At 32.2% G+C, this 21,663-nt stretch overlaps 1 protein-coding gene and 1 long non-coding RNA gene across 3 annotated transcripts in view; both read left to right on the top strand.

Annotated features, from left to right (window-relative positions):
• The window catches only part of LOC126775502 (uncharacterized), a 366,351-nt gene that overhangs the window by 75,964 nt on the left and 268,724 nt on the right, over window positions 1-21,663 (top strand). The window lies entirely within an intron of this gene.
• LOC126775457 (TBC1 domain family member whacked) lies at window positions 680-20,367 on the top strand. Of its 2 annotated transcripts, XR_007669881.1 has the most exons (8): window positions 680-1,140; window positions 11,562-11,683; window positions 11,902-12,094; window positions 16,913-17,096; window positions 17,214-17,408; window positions 17,686-17,918; window positions 18,340-18,579; window positions 18,734-20,367. XR_007669881.1 is itself a non-coding variant. In XM_050497422.1 (7 exons), exons 1-7 carry the CDS (start codon window positions 1,007-1,009, stop codon window positions 18,347-18,349), a joined length of 1,071 nt encoding a protein of 356 aa, XP_050353379.1. In that variant the 5' UTR covers window positions 680-1,006; the 3' UTR covers window positions 18,350-20,325. The 2 variants fall into 2 exon arrangements, 1 of the variants encoding a protein (XP_050353379.1); XM_050497422.1 differs by having other exon boundaries at window positions 18,340-20,325.

The following is a 21,663-nucleotide window of genomic DNA, read 5'->3' on the forward strand; positions in this document are numbered from 1 at the left end:
CATATCCTAAGTTTTTAAATGTTTTATAATATTTTAAATTAAAACAAACATATGATAGACAATTAGTACCAATTTTATGATAATATTTTTTTGCGATAATACGAATGATATAAAAAAAGGAATATAGCACGGTAGAGCTATTCTATAAAAACAAACTCGAAATACATCGCAGAACACGATCGTGCAATTTAAAGGATATGTATCAAAATAGTGTGTTACCTTAGGTCGTTTTTTAACATTTTACGAGTGAGATACAAAGTGAGTTCTTGCCGAATAGAATTGCAAAACTTTGGAATTTTCGAGACCATGTAATATGGTCTTCAATAATCTATGTTTTATATATTTATTACAAACAAAGTAAACAGTTGTTACTTTTTAATTCTGTATAAAGTAAGATTATCTTGTGAGTGGTTACATCTATTCAAAATTATTAATGACCATCAAATAATAATGAAAATCAAATTAATAACATCGATGAAAGTGTTAGTTAGTATTATTATAGTGTCTGTGACAATATAGAATATATTTTTCCCGATAAACAGCTGATGGTTCCACACTCCAGTTAATGCTTCTAAAAAATACATAACGAATGATTATCGTATGTTATCTGTATTCTAATACAAAGTGACGTATGCTGTGCATATTCGTTTCAATAATCGCAAAAATCTGAGTTTAGCACTCTGTGCTTCGAACCACACGCAATGTTTTAGTTCTGCTACGACTGATAAATACCTATTCATTCGTAGCACGTTTTGTTGCTGTGTTTATTACGTTAAAGTCCATACACTGTCAGTGTGTATTTTTCGACTTAGGTTTAATCAACAGAAAGTGGATTTTGTCCGCGAACTTTTTTGTTACTTTTGATGTGTTTCGACGGGCGTCAACATCCGGAAGAGTTGCTTGTTTTGTAATTATTTCGTACGCCCACTCATTCCATCTGGTGTGTTGTTTGTTGCAATGGTGTCTTGCCTAGTGTAAGTGATAACTGAGTTCGGCTGTATTAAAAATGTCACTCCAAAAAAGCGTTAAAAGCGCAGGAGGGGAGAGAGCTGACCAGGATAATACATCTATATGTTCATCAGTAACAACGCAGCCTGACCGACATGGTTTTTTTGGTGGAGCTCAGTATAGTCCAGAACCGTAAGTTACATTTTATTAATATTAATGTAGTTGACGTAAAACATAGTAAATATATACTGTGTTACATGTTTCCTAGATTTTGTTACGTGTAGTCTAAAAATTTTATATAAATTGTAAATTTGGTGCAATAACAATTATATTGTCACATTTATCAACCTTACTATAGTGCTCTATGGTTGATACACAGTTCACGATTTTAAATTGCTCTGCTAATTAGGCTGTTACCAAAACCTGATATGTTGCAAGTTATAATATTTTTAATAACAAACTCCTAGTGTTACTTAAATCCAAAGTATGCATATAATTTGTAAGCAAATAAATATCTCATACAAAGCTACTCATATTAAAATACTTTTTTTTAATTTTATATATTGTCTGACCGTAATTTTAAATATTAAAAAAAAAAACTTAGCGATATTTTAATAGTAATTGTAAATGATATGTTAAAATAATATCTAACATTCATTTAATAAAATAACTTTCACACAAGTCAATTACTGTTATATTCACATACACATTCAAAAATATGTTAATGTGCAAAATAAAAAAAGTAATGGTGAGAAATATGGCCGCTGCAAGATCAATTAGAATGCAAGAAGTGAACAATTATAGTCTTTCGTACACTAATTATGTGTGTGTAATTTGAAGGTTGTTTCACTCAGTCTAAGACATACCTAATTTAATTTGCTTTATATGTGATTGTATTCATTTGATTTTGAAGTTATTTAATTAGACAACTTGCATATAATGTAATTAAATCAATATTAAAAATGTATAAAGTTTTTGTTAATTGTCAATTCAATGAAAAAGATTTATTTGTTTTGTTACAAAAAAATACATAAAATTGGTTTTTGTAGCATAATGAAAGAAATTAATATAGCAATTATTAAAATTAATATTATTATATTATGATATATAAATAACAATTTCAGTTATTAAACTATTGAAGAAAATAATTTTCATAAACATTTAGTAAAGCTAAAGTCTAGTCAGATTTCTTTGAATATACAGTCATTGCTTAATAAATAGAAACCTAAGTGTTTTAAGTCATGAAAGCTATGTTATCTTATGAATGAATGTTTCGTAATCTCATAAAAATGATTTTCCTCTTCATATTGTTATCAATGGTTCAAACTATTTCATATTGATTTATTTATTATTCAATTTGTAAACAAAGTTATTGCAAAATTATATTACACAGAAGCCTGGTTACATTATTAAAAAAAAAATTGGTTATGCTCTATTGATCATGATTAGGATAATATAGATCGGAGAAGTGTCTTATTGAATTCAATTTGTTATTGTTGGAGTAGTATCAGTCAGGTTCATATATTTATTCTTCTACCCATTATGTGTAAGCCTTTGAGTCATAAAGAGCAAGTCAAGTATAGCATAGATTCTTCTGTACAAAATGTTTATAACATTTATTTATAAAATTCTGGTGTTTATAACATTTTGTACGGAAGAATCTTAACTAAAAGTACCTGTTTTAATAATATTCTGTTATAATTCAATGAGATATATGAGCTTTACGAGTGGTAGGGCCTTGTGCAAGCCCGTCTGGGGAGGTACCACCCACTCATCAGATATTCTACTGCAAAATAGCATTACTTAGTATTGTTGTGTTCCGGTCTGAAGGGTGAGTGAACCAGTGTAATGATATAAGATGTTATGTGTTATGCCTGTAACAGGCACAAGGAACATAACATCTTAGTTCCCAAGGTTGGTGGCGATTTGGTGATGTAAGCCATGGTTAACATTTCTTACAACACCAATGTCTATGGCCGTCATGTCAGGTGGCCCATATGCTTGTCCGTCTACCTATTCAATAATAATAAAAAAACATATATCAATTTTTCATCATAAATTGAATACCTACTAATATTAAAGATGCAAAAAATTGTTTTATCCCGAAATATGTGATAACAGGTATAGAAGTCACACTACAAAACTCACTTGAGGGTGACCATTAACAAAGCCATATAAACATTTTTTAACAAATTGAATTACATGGAATCAGTTGCATAGATTCTAATTAAATACCTGTAAAAATTACAAAAACAGACTTGACAGCTTTTTAAAAGTCAAAAATAAATATAACTGTTAAGCAAACACTTCTGTAAACGGTTATGATATTGAATATTACCTTTATAATGATTAATGTTCTATATATGTATATTTGTTAATATATAAGACTATTTAATAAACTTTGGCCATTTAATTGATCATTCTACTTTTCAACCTTCAATATATAATATAAAAAAGTATATGCCGCTACCGCAAAACAGCAGTACATATATATCATTGTTATAAATCAACTAGAACTGTGATAAAATTCACAAATAATAGATAGTATCAAATATATACACTGATACTAAAATCAAACACAAATCCATTCATGTGTGAGTTCCTGTAGGGGAATTAACTATGTTAATAAAATATGTAACATGCACGGAGTATCCACCCATCATCCTGCTTACGTAATCGACTTTCTGATATGCAAATGTATATGTAGTTGTGTTTTTGTATGTGTAGTGAAATTGTTATTATTGTTTTGTTCACACACACACATTAATTCAATAGGCAATGAAAGAAATTGATCAAAGGTGTTGAAATACATGCTCTAGGGTTCTGTATATTTGTTATATTGTTAAGTTATGTATTACAAAAAGGTTAGATGGCTTATAGATGGAATGTTTGGACTCTACTACCACTTACCATCAGGTGGAGTAGAGTCATTTGCCCTCCCGGCAAATATATATATAAAAAAAAAAAGTATAGATTTAAACCTAGGGTTCATACAGAGATAAGCATTACTGTGTCTTCACTTGCTTAATTTGTATTTATTTATTTACCTCATGTAGTGAAGGAAAACATTGAAAGCCAAACTGGCATTTGTCAGATAGTTTTTAGTTGATTGTGTTGTCACCAACCTGTACTGCAGATTTTTTACTAATAATCTTTATTGTAAATGATGACAAAATGCGGCCTTGCTTGCTAGCTATTTCTTCTAGGCAACATGGGTTAGGTTTATGTGTAATTCAAGGTCATTGAAAATTAAGATGGGTTCGTTGATAGTATAGTTGATTTATTTTTTATCTAGAGCTTTGGGGTGTATTTATTATTTATGCGTTAAGCTTTGTGATAGGATAAACTTCAAAATTTTGAAGAGAAGGCTATAAAAAATTACATATTGCTTGCTTTTTAAATTTTTTAATAGAAACATGTATAATATCATAATTAATTTTATAAATGCGAAAGTGAGGTTGTTTATTCGTTTGTTACGCATTCCCGTCTTAACTACACAACCGGTCATGAATATTTGCTTACGTTGTCAGAGGTACAGAAAAGAACTATGGTAGTATACGTACTAACCTAACACATGCTCATCTCCTCGCACGTGGGCGAAGCCGCGGGCGGAAACTTGTATCTAATACAACTGTTAATTGTTCGATTTCGTATATTTCGAAGGTTGCTGTGTTTGCGTCTGGTTAAACATTGTACGTACATACGGTCGTACATAATTGATAATGTTTTGCTACTATGCTAATAAAATTTATGATTTCATAGTACATATTTACGTATATATATACGTAAATATATATATATATATATATATATGTTTGGCATTATTATGGCATATTTATGGCATATTATATATATATATATATGTTTAACCGTATTAGAGAAGTAAATTGAGTGTCAATAGTAATAAACATCGAAAATAAGTCTCTATATGACATGAAAAAAATAATGTGCTTTTAAGCACCATTGGATTTAGTCAGCACCAAGTAATGGAAACATTAGTAAGCCGTAGGGGAGGTCATTACGTATACTGAGCCTTTTAAAGCTTAAAAAACAATACATTCTACTAGATTTTGGTTTGGATTCCTATCAAATGCGCAGCTTTGAGCTCATGTGCTAAATCCCATAAGGGTAAAGGCGCAACTTGACATCGATCTGGCGTTATTTACTCATCATTAAAGCAAATCATGTACTATAACTTGACTTGTCTTCCCGTCTGCCTTATATCTGTTGTTGTATAAAAATTAAAATAACATCTTTATCGATATGTAATAATACGTAATTGTTTTTTTTTTATCTAAGTTACAAATCATTGAAAGTAGAATGTTACGTTAAACTACACATTAACGGCCTTACTCATATCCTTTGTTCAGCGGATTTATACAATGCTGTGTCCTCTTCTTTCGATTGTCAAATCAACAATGATAGAAAGAGAAAAATCAGTTTTTAACTAAACAACCGCTAAGCAACGTTTGTTATTATGGTTGTAAATTAATATTGCGCGGAACCCTAAAACGCAGCTATTTCACAACTTCCCATTCATAACATTAAAACTTTCAACATTTTTACCGGAATATAAAATTAATTAATGATTTCATTAACCTTGATACATTGTCTTGGCAGTTGCTTTTAAATTAAACGCGGATCTAAGATATTGAGAGATAAATATAAAGTCAATCATTAAGTGAAATAAAAAAAAAAAAACATGCTGTCTCTTGAATTTTATGAATATGTCAATCCGGAAAAAGGGAGAGGAGGCCTTTAGCCCAGCAGTGGGACATTCACAGGCTGTTACGGTACGGTTACGATTAAAATTAATGTTTTGGATGGTATTTAAGATTTCCGTCTCAGATTTCAGAAGCCTACCTAAAATGTGCTCATCGATTTTTGTAAATACTACATATTATTATTATTATTACATGCCTTTCTACTTTCTTTTCACAATTCCCTATTTTTTGCTATATGAAACTAATCTTTCCAAAAGGAGTCCAGCTCGTCTCGCCATCTCCGTCAAGGTATGCCGCGATGTCATTGGCCATTACCATGACGAGCCGGTTGGCGTGGTTGGTAGATACTTGCCTTTTCACGCCGAAGGTTGTGGGATCGATTCCCACCCAGGACAGACATTTGTGTGCATGAACATGTCTGTTTGTCCTGAGCCTGGGTGTAGTTTTCTATATAATTATGTATTTACAAAAGAAAGGTAGTATATGTAGTATATCAGTTGTCTGGTTCCCATAGCACAAGTTTTGTACAAGCTTAATTTGGGATCAGATGGCCGTGTGTGAAAAATGTCCCAGGATATTATTATTACCAGGGACCCATTTAGTTGTAACTTTGTGCTAGAGATCAGTTACATTTCAACGTCGCAGCTTTTTGATTGACAGCGAATACTATAAATAATAAATATACTAAGTATATTTGTACCATCATGGATCCAGTTACATTTGTATTCACCCTCTTGGTCCAATCAAATTACGTCATTTTCTGGCTGGACTGCTATATTTTGTTTAGTTTCAGCGACGTGGTCTGAGACCTATAAAATTTCAATTACGAATCTCAAGTTTGTCAATTTATTTTATCACTTTCTGATAGTGTAATGTTAATACCAGTACTTAACATTTTATTTTTTATTGTCTTTCAAAACAAAATTATATTTATTAATAAATTATAAACCTATTTAAAATTCACAATTCATAGTATATAACATACTACATATGATAGTATATGTATATTTACTGGTGGTAGAGCTTTGTTTGCTCGTCTGGGTAGGTACCACCCACTCATCAGATATTCTACCGCAAAACAGCAGTACTTGGTATTGTTGTGTTCCGGCTTGAAGTGAGTAAACCAGTGTAATTACAGGCACAAGGGACATAACATCTTAGTGCCAAAGGTTGGTGGCGCATTGGTGATGTAAGCGATGGTTAACATTTCTTACAATGCCAATGTCTTTGAGCATTGGTGACCACTTACCATCAGGTGGTGCATTAGCCCATATGCTCGTCCGCCTACCTATTCTATAAAACATATATACACAATATAATTACACAATATAAACATATATACACAGTATAATTATGATATGTAGATGTTATAAAAGCGTGGCGTTGGTATTCGTTAATTTCCATGAATGAAAAATAAATATATTTTTTTATAGTTGATTATGTTTTTCTTTTGAGAAAAGACAGAGAGAACCGATGAAAACGTCATCGGTTCTCTCTGTAGAATCTACATTCAGAACCGGTGGTGCTTTATATACATAACTTGACGATTCAAAAGTACTTATTACTACTTGAATAAAGAATACTTTGATTATGTCGCGGCAATTTGCCTTTTTTTGTCAAATTAAATGTAAGGATTTGGCATCAGCAAACAGATGTTTCAGATACGTTAAATATATATTTTCAACACAAGGTTGAACCACAAACCATAACTGTACCAATGGTTGATAGCATATCAATTTATGTCATGTCAAACTGCAATAACACCGAACGCTAAGGCAGTTTACGGAATGTTGCTACATTGCAAAAAAAATATTTTCTCATATAATGGTTTCAAGTATAATTAGAAATAATATATTGTTTCATTTTTAAAATGCATCATTCTATGCCGCTATATTTAATAAATAATATATATTCGTTTCTCCTCACGAAAATTGCTGATCCCATTGGCTGAACTTTCCATGTTATCGTGATAGTTTACTTTCAGATTGCTAATGCTATACAAATATACGTGATATTTTTTTATCTCAAAGGTTTTGTACATCACTGCAAAAGTTAAAGAAATATCCCATATTTATCTATATATATTTATGTAGAAAACTCAACTCGTGGTTTTAGACTTTTAGAGGCTGGATTGTACATCTGTAGACTATGAGTATTAAAGAGAGAGTGAGTATGAGTATTAAGAGACTATGATCTGTAACCCGCGCCGTGTTTACTCTATTCCAATTGCCTCGTCGGATTGTAAGATTGAGGGTATAGACTGAACCTGTGCTTGTACACATATAGCCTGTGCAGTTAAATAACAATAACGGCTTTGTTGAAATTAGGCAAGCAAGACAGTCTTAGAATTTTCATAATATTATGAGCGATTTAAAAAAAAAACCCGCTCGCTGACTAATGTTGTTTGACAATGCGGACATGAGTGTGATTCGAACCTTTTCGTTGTCAATTTTCTGCAAAATTTGCCTCTCGCACATTCTGTTAAAAACAGAACCGTTTTGTCAAATTATGTTTTTATCTTGCAATGGCGTAATATTGAACAGTTTTACGTGTTCGATACGATTTAAAACCAATCTATGCAGAATATCAATTCCAGACATTGTGTGCACAAACGGTAACGAGCCGCTACGAATCGGAAATACTCGAACGCACGGTACGGAATGTTTCAGTATATATTTTTTTCTCTATGAATGTTCGAAATTCCTCGAAATAACGTACGTAGTATAAAATTTTCGAAATATGAATCATAAGCGCGTCAATTATCGATTAGCACTCGAGACCGTGATAACAGAAGTGTATCTTGTAATTTATATTTAAGTAGTATCGCGTGTTGTCGAATATAGCTTATTTATTTTTGAACGAAATTCGACTTATAAATAAATAAGTTATTAATCTAAAATGATATATTTATATTAATATATATAATATAAAGCTGAAGAGTTTGTTTTAATATGCTATCGTTTGGGTATAGTAATTCGATTTGGAAAAAAAACTTCTTTAAATTCTCCCGTTAAATAGCTTATTTATTGAGAAAGTTTATAAGAATTATATAATATGCTACGAACCATGGGGACATTCGGGACTGATGAAAACTCTTGAACAACAAGTATGTAGTAAGCGATAAGGTCGCCAAAATTGTATGCTACTTTTATTTAGGCTGTATCCATGTTTTGTATTTTTTTTTCTCTTTGTGGTGTTCAATAAAATATAAAGTAAAGTAGTAACGTAGTTGACGTATTTAAGACACGTACGAAACGATTTGCCTCCTCGTTTCTGATACGCACCGCTAAGGTCTGGAATAACCTCTCGACCTCCGTTTTCCCCACCACCTGCAATATCTCAAGCCTTCAAGTCAACAGTTAATAGGCATCTTCTAGACAAGCACTCTCCACCTTAGACTGTATCTTCATTTTCCATCAGGTGTGATAACAGTCAAGCGCTAGACTATATATAAAAAAAATACTTGCCTATTTAAACAGTTTCCAAGTTTAGTCTCCAGCGATTATGCCAACGTACATATATAGATGTTTGAATGCTTATTTAATTATTTTTAATTATATACTTTCTAACATAACAAACGAAAACATGCATTTATTTCACTTACATTAACTTATTTAAAAAATAAATATATATTAAAAAATTATCTTCTATTATATATTCTGAAATTGTATTTTATGAATATTTTTATTGGTACAATATCGTGTTCGTTTTATAAGTAATTCATGTTACATTACTTTATATAGGCATTTAGTGTCAACTAAATACAAGCTACAAATGTTAAGTTTGTGTTCGCTCTCTCGCACGTGGTGTGACGTGATGTGACACTAGTGCTTCTAATGTACAACAAACATGACCTACATTTTATTGTATAAATCGTTCTTTTAAAAATACTTCTAGTACTTAGGTTTATTTTTCAAACCAGGGTCGGGCCAGTACAAAGTTATCGGATTTTTCTATCAAATTCAGAATATGTAGAAATACAGAAATTCGTTAAAATCTTTTTAAATCACGTCACATACATGACTTCGAAACCTTGGATTTATTTTTTATAGAGTTCTGTTAGCAAAACGAATCGTTTCTTGAATGTAGAAACCAGGCATTAATTAGTATGTACTATAAGAGTATTATTAGCCTAATACAATATTGTGTACTTACCTACATGTTTTTGCGAATAATAATTGCGGGGTATGCAGTTGGGGTGCAGTTCAATAAGGTGACTCAGTGTCATTACTATATATATATATATATATATATATATATATATATATATTTTTTATAGAATAGGAAGGTGGACGAGCATATGGGCCACCTGATGGTCAGTGGTCACCAAACGCCCTTAGACATTGGCATTGTAAGAAATGTCAACCATCGCTTATAGCCAATGCGCCACCAACCTTGGGAACTAAGATTTTATGTCCCTTGTGCCTGTAATTACACTGGCTCACTCACCCTTCAAACCGGAACACAACAATATCAAGTATTGCTGTTTTGCGGTAGAATATCTGATGAGTGGGTGGTACCTACCCAGACGAGCTTGCACAAAGCCCTACCACCAGTAATATATATATACCAAACCATTCTGTTATCTGTCTTTACGGTAAAAGATAATCGAATGTACGATAACTGCTAAATGTATGTCAGATGTGTTTATTAGTTTTAAACAATACTGTCATTATGAAATGTAAAATTATTCATTATATTTGCTATTTTTTGTATTTAATGTTTTTTTTATTATCTGTGGTGTGCCTGGTTAGCGCCATTGTTATGTTATGATTGATAAACGGATCGAAGGAAGGAAGGTACCATATATATAAACGATAACGATCACTCATGAAACGTCAAGATGAGTTTTTTAAAGACCTCGGTAGGAGTCTAGTGATCGTTTTAATTATTCGTATATATCCTCATTTCGTAATAACAATGTGATCAGAGAAATTCAGTAAAAAACATATTTGTCGCATATTGTCGAGATATAGCGCGTAACAGAGACGAACTAACGTGTTACGTTATAGAACTAAATTCACTGTGGGAAACATTGTCGATTACAAGACAAAATAAATCTTGTTTGAGATTATTGCCTATTGCCGATTACGTGATGCAAGATTTTTATGTAATCAATGATATTATTATATAAAATAAATGGTTCAAATATAAATTAAAAACGCAGGTATATTATTTTATATAAGGTTACGTTAATTGTAACCTTATATAAAATAACAAAATATAATATTATAGAAAGTAAATTATCGATAAAGTCTATTCCCAATCACAATATTTATAAATTCCACCTAAGATATACCGGCTTCATTTATAAAAGTGTTATAACGTTTATTCGAACAAATTTATTATAAATAAAAATATTATATAGGGACAATGATAATAAAATATATTTCATCTTAATGATTTACCTTGGCTCTAGACCAGAGGATTATTAATATTGGCGCCCGACAAGGGACTGCTCATTTGAAGGATATTTGTTTTGGCGTTAATTCTTAACTTTGATGTTTGATTTTCAAAGTAATAAACAAACTGAAACCTTTAGTTCCAATTCATTGGATTTATTATAAGACTTTTGATGTATAATATCTACTTACACATATATAAAAATTGATACTTCTTTATGTTTATATTGTATGCTTTCAAGCATTGTTGATCCGATTCAATCAATCTTAAATTCTACATTTGTTTTTGGCGTTTGTGTAATGGTTTCTCGCATAGTACCGTCGTCGTAAAAAATGTGGTGCGTGAGACGTATCGAACTATTGTTTATCCAGATTTTCGCTAGTCTATTGCAAAATATGCTGGTAATAAATAAATGAATCTAAAATTTGTATTAAAAGTTTGAAAGAGAACATTAATTATATTATTAATTCCTCTTTATTTTTTCAGAAAAAGGACTGTATCTCCGAGCACTATACTTAAACGAGAACAAAAATGGCTGCGCATGTTGAATAATTGGGAAGCGTTTATGAGCAAAAATTATAAAAAAGTACGTGAGAGATGCCGAAAAGGTTAGTTTTGGTGATAATTGCTTTTAAAATATGCATGGGTTTTTGTTTTGCATAGTAACAGCCTGTAAATGTTCCATTGCTGGACTAAGGCCTCCTCTTCATTTGATGACAATATTTGGAGCTTATTCCACCACGCTGCTCTAATGCGTGTTGGTGGATACACATGTGGCAGAAAAGGCTTTGGATTTGAAAATAAATTATTTATCATTTAATTTTAGGTATTCCTGCCTCAGTCAGACCGAAAGCCTGGCTTTATCTCTGCGGGGGACAGCTGTTACTGGAGAAACATCCTGAAGAATACGAGGAACTTTTGCAAGCACCAGGTGACCCGAAATGCATGGAAGACATCAGAAAGGATCTCCATAGACAGTTTCCATACCACGAAATGTTTATAAGGGAAGAAGGACTTGGGTAAGTTATTATTATACGACACTAACTGCTCCGCGTTTAATGTTCCTGCTCCGCCCCAGGGCCGTAACTTGATAAATTCGACTGGTAGTTTTTGAGATTAGGATGTTCAAACAACAAAACAAAATCTAAAGTCTTATTATGTTATTATAGATTACAAAATGAGAAAACACATTACTGGTGGTAGAGCTTTGCGCAAGCTCGTCTGGGTAGATTCCACCCACTCATCAGATATTCTACCGCAAAACAGCAGTACTTGGTATTGTTGTGTTCCGGTTTGAAGGGTGAGTGAACCAGTGTAATTACAGGCACAGAGGACATAACATCCCCAAGATTGGTGGCGCATTGGTGATGTAAGCGATGGTTAACATTTCTTACAATGCCAATGTCTATGGGCGTTGGTGACCACTTACCATAAGGTGGCCCATATGCTCGTCCGCCTACCTATTTTATATAAAAAATATTGCAAATATATTTATATTGCTTGTTCCATATTGGATTTATCTAAAAAGCTTATTACAATTAATCAATTTAATCGATATGTAAAAACCGGCTTAAGGTACAGATTCATCACTAAATTAAAGCGCGTGTATATTCAGCTTCGTATCGTGTTTTGTTTCGTCATCGTATCGTGTTTTGTCAGAACCGTAAAACGCTTGATTTAAGAATCACTAGTGTTTGACCTTGAAGTGTTACCCTCGTCACGCTCAAAGGGGTACTTAATAAAATAATAGACATTTCATATAACATCTTAACCTTACAGATACTAACCTTTACGTCAATATGGGTACAATGTTTTTATGTGAAAAACAAATAAACTTACCTCTTTATAATATTTATTAAACACATACGATACGGTCTGTTCCTCCCCCCCCCCCCCCCCCATCCGCTGTCGGGCAAAAACCTCATCTCCTGTGTCTTCACTTCAGATTTAGTAATTATTCCACCATTCTACTCAACTGCTGTTTGTTAGATATGCACGGAAGAGTTTTATCTCATTCATGCAAGTTGAATTGGACAAAATGTAATCATGATTACAGATTAACTTTGATTGATTCTGAAGAGGGCACGCTGGGATGTCCTGCGGCACTTTCTTGACTTACTCACTTTACTTTTTTATTTTATTACTTTAGTTAATCTGTAATAGTAATTGTTAATCATTACTCTGATTATATTTTGCCCGAATCTGCTTACCTATCTTAGGTGTCTTCGCGATGATTTTCTCCATCGATTGGTAAAAGATTATAATTCATCTTTAAAAACAAAGTACTACGTGAAATGTGTGCGTTAGTTATCCGTACCAACGGGTTATTCATGTAAGATCCTCGTGGTTTGTTCACGGGCCTTCTAGGCCAGTGTTAGTATAAGTTTACGATAGTTTATTTCACTATGCTATTGAAAATCCTCGCGATGTTTTCCTTCATCGCTGAGTAAGTGATGAATTATAAACACAAAGTAACAGCTGTATCAAATCCGTTATCATTCATTATCTGATCTGGAAGGTTCATCATCTGGGCCAACTCGGCCAATAGCGGCTATACGGCCATAGTGTTATTTATAAAGATCGAAGTAATGTTAGTAAAAGTTCACAAAAACTTGTGACGCATAACTTTCGATATTTTCGAACCGTATGGCCTGACGCCCGGCACGTAATGAATGATTCATAAAGGGTGCAATTCTTTCCGTATTTAATAATCGAATGAGCTCGACCACACGACCAATTAAGTTTTTATGTGTTCCCATTTGACAACAGCAATTTCAGTAGGCTCATCCTCATTTCAATAGATGAAATTAAATGTAGACTATTTGGAAGTACTGGCATTGTTTCTAATCTGTATATTCTGAACGAATTTGATTTGTAATAATATAATTATTAATCTTGAATAGTAATTTCCTGCTTGTTTTTTCTGTCTATATATTTTTATATCAAATGTTATGCTTCGTCTATTTATGATTACCAGTCAGGGTAAGTACAGATACGTACATCGTGGTTTTTCTCATTACATGGCAATAATTCAAAACGTTACTTAGAACTAATTGATTATTGCACTAACTATTGCGTAGTGCACAAAATTGTACCTACTTTTTGTTGACAACTCAAGGTAAAAACTTGTTTTACCAAAGCGTGTTAAAACGATACACAAATTATCAAATGTACTTTAAATAGCAAATATATATTACTTATATACTACACTACTGCCAGTGGCTTCTTCCGTATAATTATGAGGGGGAGTCAAGTTTTAGGAGCCTATTTGTTACGGATATAATATAATCCTCTACTACAAATTTTCTCCAAATCCGCCAAGACGTTTTTGGATGATACAACCAAACTTACATTTATAATATTTTAATAATTGAAAATAAAAAAAGAAAATATTGAAATATTACTGGTGGTAGGGCTTTGTGCAAGCTCGTCTGGGTAGGTACTACCCACTCATCAGATATTCTACCGCAAAACAGCAATACTTGATATTGTTGTGTTCCGGTTTGAAGGGTGAGTGAGCCAGTGTAATTACAGGCACAAGGGACATAAAATCTTAGTTCCCAAGGTTGGTGGCGCATTGGCTATAAGCGATGGTTGACATTTCTTACAATGCCAATGTCTAAGGGCGTTTGGTGACCACTTACTATCAGGTGGCCCATATGCTCGTCCACCTTCCTATTCTATAAAAAAAAATAACTAAAGATTTTGGAAGATACAAGTTTTGGATACCTACGATTATGTAAACAAACGATTCTTAATATGGGTTCCGAGGCGCCTTAGGGTTAGGGTTGAAAATCATTAAATACTCACGACAATCCTTGAATTATAGTTGTAACTAATCAAAGTTTTTACGTTTATTTCGAAATGCAGGGCGTTTTAGTTATTATTAAAGCTCGTATATGGGTTCCGTGTGAGAAGGAGATTAATTTCTGAGCTTAAGAACCGCTGACATAGACTATTACGAGGCGTGAAATTAACGCCGCTTCAGGAATTTTAATTAAATGCGGTCAAGCGCTTATTCTTGCATTCTCCTTTTATTTGATTACAGGTGGCAGGGTTTTTTATTCATTGGAAGATGTAAGCTTTAGAATTCGTATTTTAAATTTAAATATATAGATATACTTGAATCTGTTTCATATCATATAACTGTTATTATGGTGATGTCTTCCTGACCGATTTCGGCCACGGCGGCCAATCTCAAGAGAGATTAGCCAACTGTGCAGGGCATTTTTTTTTAAATTTATTTATTTATAACAACAAAATATTAACATTTATTTGTATTCTTCCTACCTACAAGCTTTGATAGCTTGTTTGAGTGTTGTATATAGCGCAAACACACACTGCTTGATTACTACACTACTAATAAACTAAATAACTTTTTATTGGCCCGATCTGGATTTTGAACCGAGGAGGCTGTGTGGCCCTATAAGTAGCCACTACACCAAAGAGGCAGTCGTTCAACAAGACAAACCCTCGGCTTAATATGTAAACTAGCTCCGCACGGTCTCATCTTTATTTTATGACATATTCAAACGATTTTACCAGCTAAACCCAGGCAGTACTTTTGAAAATACATTTTTAGTTTGATAGTTCCATTATTGAAAAAGTCTATAGGCTTTATAAAGTACAATAGAGCCATTCTGTAAGAACGAACTTGAAGCTCACCGCAAGAGCATGATCTTGAAATGTCAGATAGTGATATGCGACATTGACCATAATAGTTATAACAGTTAAAGGATACACGCGTCAAAATAGCGTATCACCGTAAGTCGATTTACAATATATTACGTGTGAGATGAATAAATACCGAATAGTGCTGCTGTGCTAGTTGAGTATAACTTTTTAAACGTCTTCGCTAATCGAGTTAACGAACATTCGAAAAAGATATGAACAGTGGCACGCGAGTTTTATTACTTATTCCATAGCTTTGACGTTACCTGCGATTTGTATGGAATTACGATTACTGTCACTAGGTGGCGCTGTTTTTATTCCATACGAATCGTAGTTAAAGTCAACACTCGAATAAGCCAAAAAACTCAAACTAGGTACACTGGTAATCAAAGTATATTATTATATACTCAATATAATAAGAATGTACATGATACGAATCTATTGGAATTAAGCAGTAATTTAATAAAAACTTTTGTTAGATTTCTTAATAAAGGCGAATTATATTTGCTCACAAGTGACATTTTGTATTAATAAATACGAACAACGCCACTAGCGGATGAAAACAAAAACAACTCACACGTTTATGAAGGCAGTCCGCAACAAAACGTTTACAAAGACAACTATGAAATACTTGATAAATTTTTATTTTATTGATTTTATTGAGATGAATTAATCTCTGTTTATAATGCACTATTCAAATAGGCTCTAAAACACTTTAGAGTCATTTAACAGGATTATATTAAATTTAAAAATTAATAATGCATTTAATAATTTAGCCGACATGGCCTAGTGGTTAGAACGTATCAATCTTAATTGATAATCGTTGGTTCAAACTCGGGCAAGCACCACTGAATTTTCATGTGCTTAATTTGTGCTTATAATTCATCTCGTGCTTGACGGTGAAGGAAGACATCGTGAGGAAACCTGCATGTGTCTAATTTCATTGAAATGATGCCACATGTGTATTCTACCAACCCGCATTGGAGCAGCGTGGTGGAATAAGCTCCAAACCTTCTCCTCAAAAGGGAGAGGAGGCCTTAGCCTAGCAGTAGGACATTAATAGGCTGTTACTGTAATGCAATTAATGAGTTATTACAGTAAGATGACATACGTACCTGTAAAATTCACAACTACAATAATATGTTTGTTCTTTTGATTTTTTTCAGGCAACAAGAATTATTCTGCGTTTTAAAAGCATACTCAGTGCTGAATCCGAAAGTGGGGTATTTCCAAGCGCAGGCGCCGGTCGCTGCGTTCCTGCTGATGCATATGCCAGCGGTGCAGGCGTTCTGGTGTCTCGTCAGCATCAGCGACAAATACCTCAGCGGATATTATAACCCGGGATTAGAGGTTATTTATTTATATTCGTTTTATTCTAGTGTACAAGTTTTGTGTTGAAGTCAGAATACTAAATTTTTATATAAAATTTTAAAAATACACACATTTAAATATATAACATGTGGCCAGGTCCTCCAGCGGGACGGCGACATCCTGCACGCACTGCTGCGCCGCACCGCGCCCGCCGTGCACCGCCACCTGGGCAAGCACCGCGTGGAGCCCGTGCTGTACGCCACCGAATGGTTCCTGTGCGCGCTCACCCGCACGCTGCCCTGGGACAGCCTGCTGCGCGTCTGGGACTGCTTCCTCTGCGAGGGCGTCAAGGTATCCTTGGCGACCAACATTACTATCTGCCTCCAGTAGCAACTGGAGGTGAGGTGCAGAAGATATAACAGCGCATCTGTGTGCGCGCAAACACTGTTCCCTTAATCTCATAGTCTGATGGAATGGCAATCCGAGGCGATCTGTTTGAGATCAGACGCAGGAGGAATTATTTTAAATTCGTACAGCACTCCGTGAGATTTAAAAATAATAGTAACTTTTATTGCAGGATTAATGACTCTTTAGTAAATAAATTAATAACAATTAAATATGTTTCCAGGTTTTATTCAAAGCGGCTTTAGTAATCCTAGCGGGAGCGTTGGGTCCGGCCAAGGTCCGCAAGCGAGCGGCCGGACTCTGCGAGACTCTGGAAGTACTTCGTCATCCGCCCGAGGGGATCCTCGGGGAGGACTACCTCATGTACCACATGCAGCGTCTCAACCTAACCGAGGAGGACTTCGAGTTTGAGCACCAGAGGCAGACCGCCAAACGACGCGCCATGGCCAATAGAAGGTATTTATTCATAAAAATGAGTGTCTTGGTTTTATATGTGGCAACATTTATAGTTGTTAATAATTATTTATAAAGAAAAATTAAAGATACTTTGTATGCCGACTATTAGTTAATACATTTAGTAGAGAATGTTGATGTTTGTATATAAAATTGATAGTGAGTGACGCCCAAATTGGTGTTTAAACCTATACCGAAACATAACACAGGAAATTATTTATAACACACACAAACAGACACGTGTGTTTCAACACTGGCTTACAATACATGTTATTATCTATTTTAAAAATCAGAGATTAATTTTTTTTTATATTGTCATAAGTATTTGCAAAAAAACGTCTTATTTATTTTATTCGAATGATGATTATTTATGTAGTAATACAGATAAGTCATAAAATCCTAATCAAATATTTAACATTTCCAGTGGTAGCTGATTCAGCGAGTGTTCCTTTAAGCGTTATTCAAAGAATAACGCGCGGGACATATTCCACACTCTGTAAATGAGTGTTATAAAAACTGCCAAGTTAAAATAAACCTTAAAACGTGAGTGATATTGACGATAATACATTGCGTGTATAACGAACTACGAAAACGACTTTTTTTAAAGTGAAGTGAGGTGTAAGTGGTAAATTAAACTGCCAATGAAACGATGCACAAGATATTGGTGAGTAATGTGATTTGTATGATTGCAATAATATGATTTATTAGAAATGAAAAATTTTAATCGACTGCAATCAAGGTATAAAAATGTTTTTTATGTATCCGTGTATTGTAAAGTAATTTAACTCTTAATTCAATATTATTATGACATAGTTTAGAATAATGCATCTTTTACATATATAAATAGAGAAATTATAATGTCAGAAACAAAACTAATGATTGACAGCTAGCGGAAATATATAGTGTGGAAAATGGGGAGACTACCATTAGGTAGCAATTATTTTTAGTATCAATCAGCAGAATCTGTTATCACTCAGTTATATCGAAAACTATCAAATTGAATTCATCTTACAAAGGTAAATAATAATATAATATCAATTTCTTATTAATATAAACACATTAAATAATGTTATTATTGAATGGGTAAAGTTAGAGTTGCAATGACTATTATTTTAATAGAAAGTCAAATACTGCTAATAATAATACTAGATTGTTGACCGAATAGTCTAGATTCTAGGCTGTTGTTGGTTTTGGTTTGATTTATTTAATTATCAGACTTTTCTTTTACCACTAACAATATTTATAATTTCTTTGGTTCCTTAGTTGTTGTTACAAAAATAGTTGATTATAATTATTTTTTTATTTATTTAATTCTGTATTCAGCTGGAAGCAAAACAAATAGCTAATACAAAATAGTTTATCTTTGCAACTCTAGATACAATACGTTCGGAATGACATTATCATTTTGATGTTTGTGTTTGCATCTAGTCTATAAATAGGTGCTCTTAATCAAAGTATATCTGAAGTTAAATATACAAATTGCATAATATGTACATTAAATCTTACAGGCTATGATAAAATTACCATTAATAATAAAAATATTTTTTACCAAAACGACGAATAACCTACTTCAAATACTTGACTAAATGTATGCATCCAAGAAAATGTTAACAATTTCCAATACCAGTAATTTTGAAATGGGACTGTACTGAAACCGACGAAAAAAGAGATCATCATAATTCAAAATTCAGATTCAAAAGCAATAAATTATATAAGATACATACATAGTAATATGTACATAGTAATATGTATGTATCTTACAGATAGGAAGAACTTTCTCCTTTTATATAGTTGGTTAACAAATAAAATGATATATAATATAAACATTTAACATTGTACACTACTACATAAGAAGCATACGATAGATTTCATTAAACTCGATACATACTTTTTTTTTTTTTTAAACTGATGCCATTATTTTATGCATAATATTTTGTCTGTTTCTTTGCAATATTTTATTTTTATTCAACAAAATTTTCTTTTGTTATTATATGTAAATGAAGTTGTAAAATTTTCTTGTATTAATAGCAATACTGTATAGTTTATTATTAATTATCCTTATATTATTTATATGGGTTTATATTATAAATGATAAAGTAGTTCAAAAGTTAATAAAAGCATATGGAAATACAATCTATGAAAGGACTTAAATAATTATATATTGACCCCGATGTCGCACATTCTTTGCTATGTATATTGGACAATTGTATTTATATATAACTCGGGTTTTAACCACTGTTATATAAATAACGAACTCATGACCAAATAAAAGTTATGATTGTGTTAAAAACTTGGGTATTTATAAATATAATTCATAATGTCATTGGTATGTATGTATTACATGCATATTGACTATTAGCACTACTTAATTTCTCGAATGTAATTCTCAATCATTTTATTTGTTAAATTATGTTCTACAATGAAATAAAATAAATTTCATAGCATTTTTTACTTGTTATGTGCAATGAATTTCATAATAAAAAAAAAACAGAATATGCAGATAAAACTTTATCAACAGATCAAAATAATTGGGATCAAATGATTGGGAAGTATTTTACAGTATTTTTATAGTTTTTTTTTTATTAGCTTATGTAAGAAGCAAAGATAATTAGGCTTAAGTTATTTGTTTTATAAAGTTTTCGAAATTTTGCTTCGTAATTTATTGAAAAATGTAAAAATTTAAATTTCAATAATGCATTGTGATAAGCGATAGTAAGTTTAGTGATAACATATCTCGGGAAAATGTAATATGTAAATGAATACAAAAAATATACTACTTTTGTATGTGGAAAGTACAATTAGAATAGGAACATTAATATGTATAATATTTTCAGTATTTTTGACTCCTTTGGAGTTTTGAGAGGAGTTTATTTAAGTAGGATTTTTGACACCAAAACTATAAAGTTTTTCACTATCTATTAATTGAATTATTTTAATAAAATAAACAATCTTAGATTGAAAATCTTTATAGGAGATATTTAAACATGAATATGTAAATAAAAGCAATAGAAATATGAACCTTAGTAAATAATTTCTTCCACAAATAATATAAAATTTGAAAGAAAAGCAAATATTAATAGTCGATAAATGATTTATTTTCATACAACGAAAGAAATATCTTGAATAATCAGCTATATTTTTCTTTCATCATAACTGCTTTAAATTAAACAAATGTGAAATAGAAAATGGGTTACATACAAATAAATTTGAATTAGTTAAAAGCTTAATCAATAGAACATTCCTTTATTCATTGAAAGTATAAACAGATAGCAGACACTTATATACACTTATGTGGCCAAAGTGAATTTGTAAACACTGTAAATTTGTGGGTACGTACGTGGTACCCACAAATAAATCATAAAATTTGATACTTACCCTTCACCTGCAACCAAATACGTTTAACATTGTTTGAACGGTTTTTCTGGTGTATTTAAGGTTTAAGTTCCATAATCCACAGCGGTACTGGCTATACGATGTTACACGAATACTGCGTAGTACGTACGTAGTTGTCAATGTACAACCATTGCTGGCCATAGACAAAGAGACTAAAACATAAAAGAAACATTATGTTTTTTAATTTGGGTTATTTAGAATTTTTAAATTTAAAATTTATTGTTCAATTTAATTTTACGCAATTACGAATTTGACATTTCATATTATATAAAAGTGAAGTAAGTGTAAAGCGAGTCTGTTCTCTGCTATGGCTTTAGTGATTAAAATCACCACAGAGTATTATTACCGGTAGTTT

This window comes from Nymphalis io, chromosome 18, assembly GCF_905147045.1.
Source record: "Nymphalis io chromosome 18, ilAglIoxx1.1, whole genome shotgun sequence".
NCBI classification, from domain to species: Eukaryota; Metazoa; Arthropoda; class Insecta; order Lepidoptera; family Nymphalidae; genus Nymphalis; species Nymphalis io.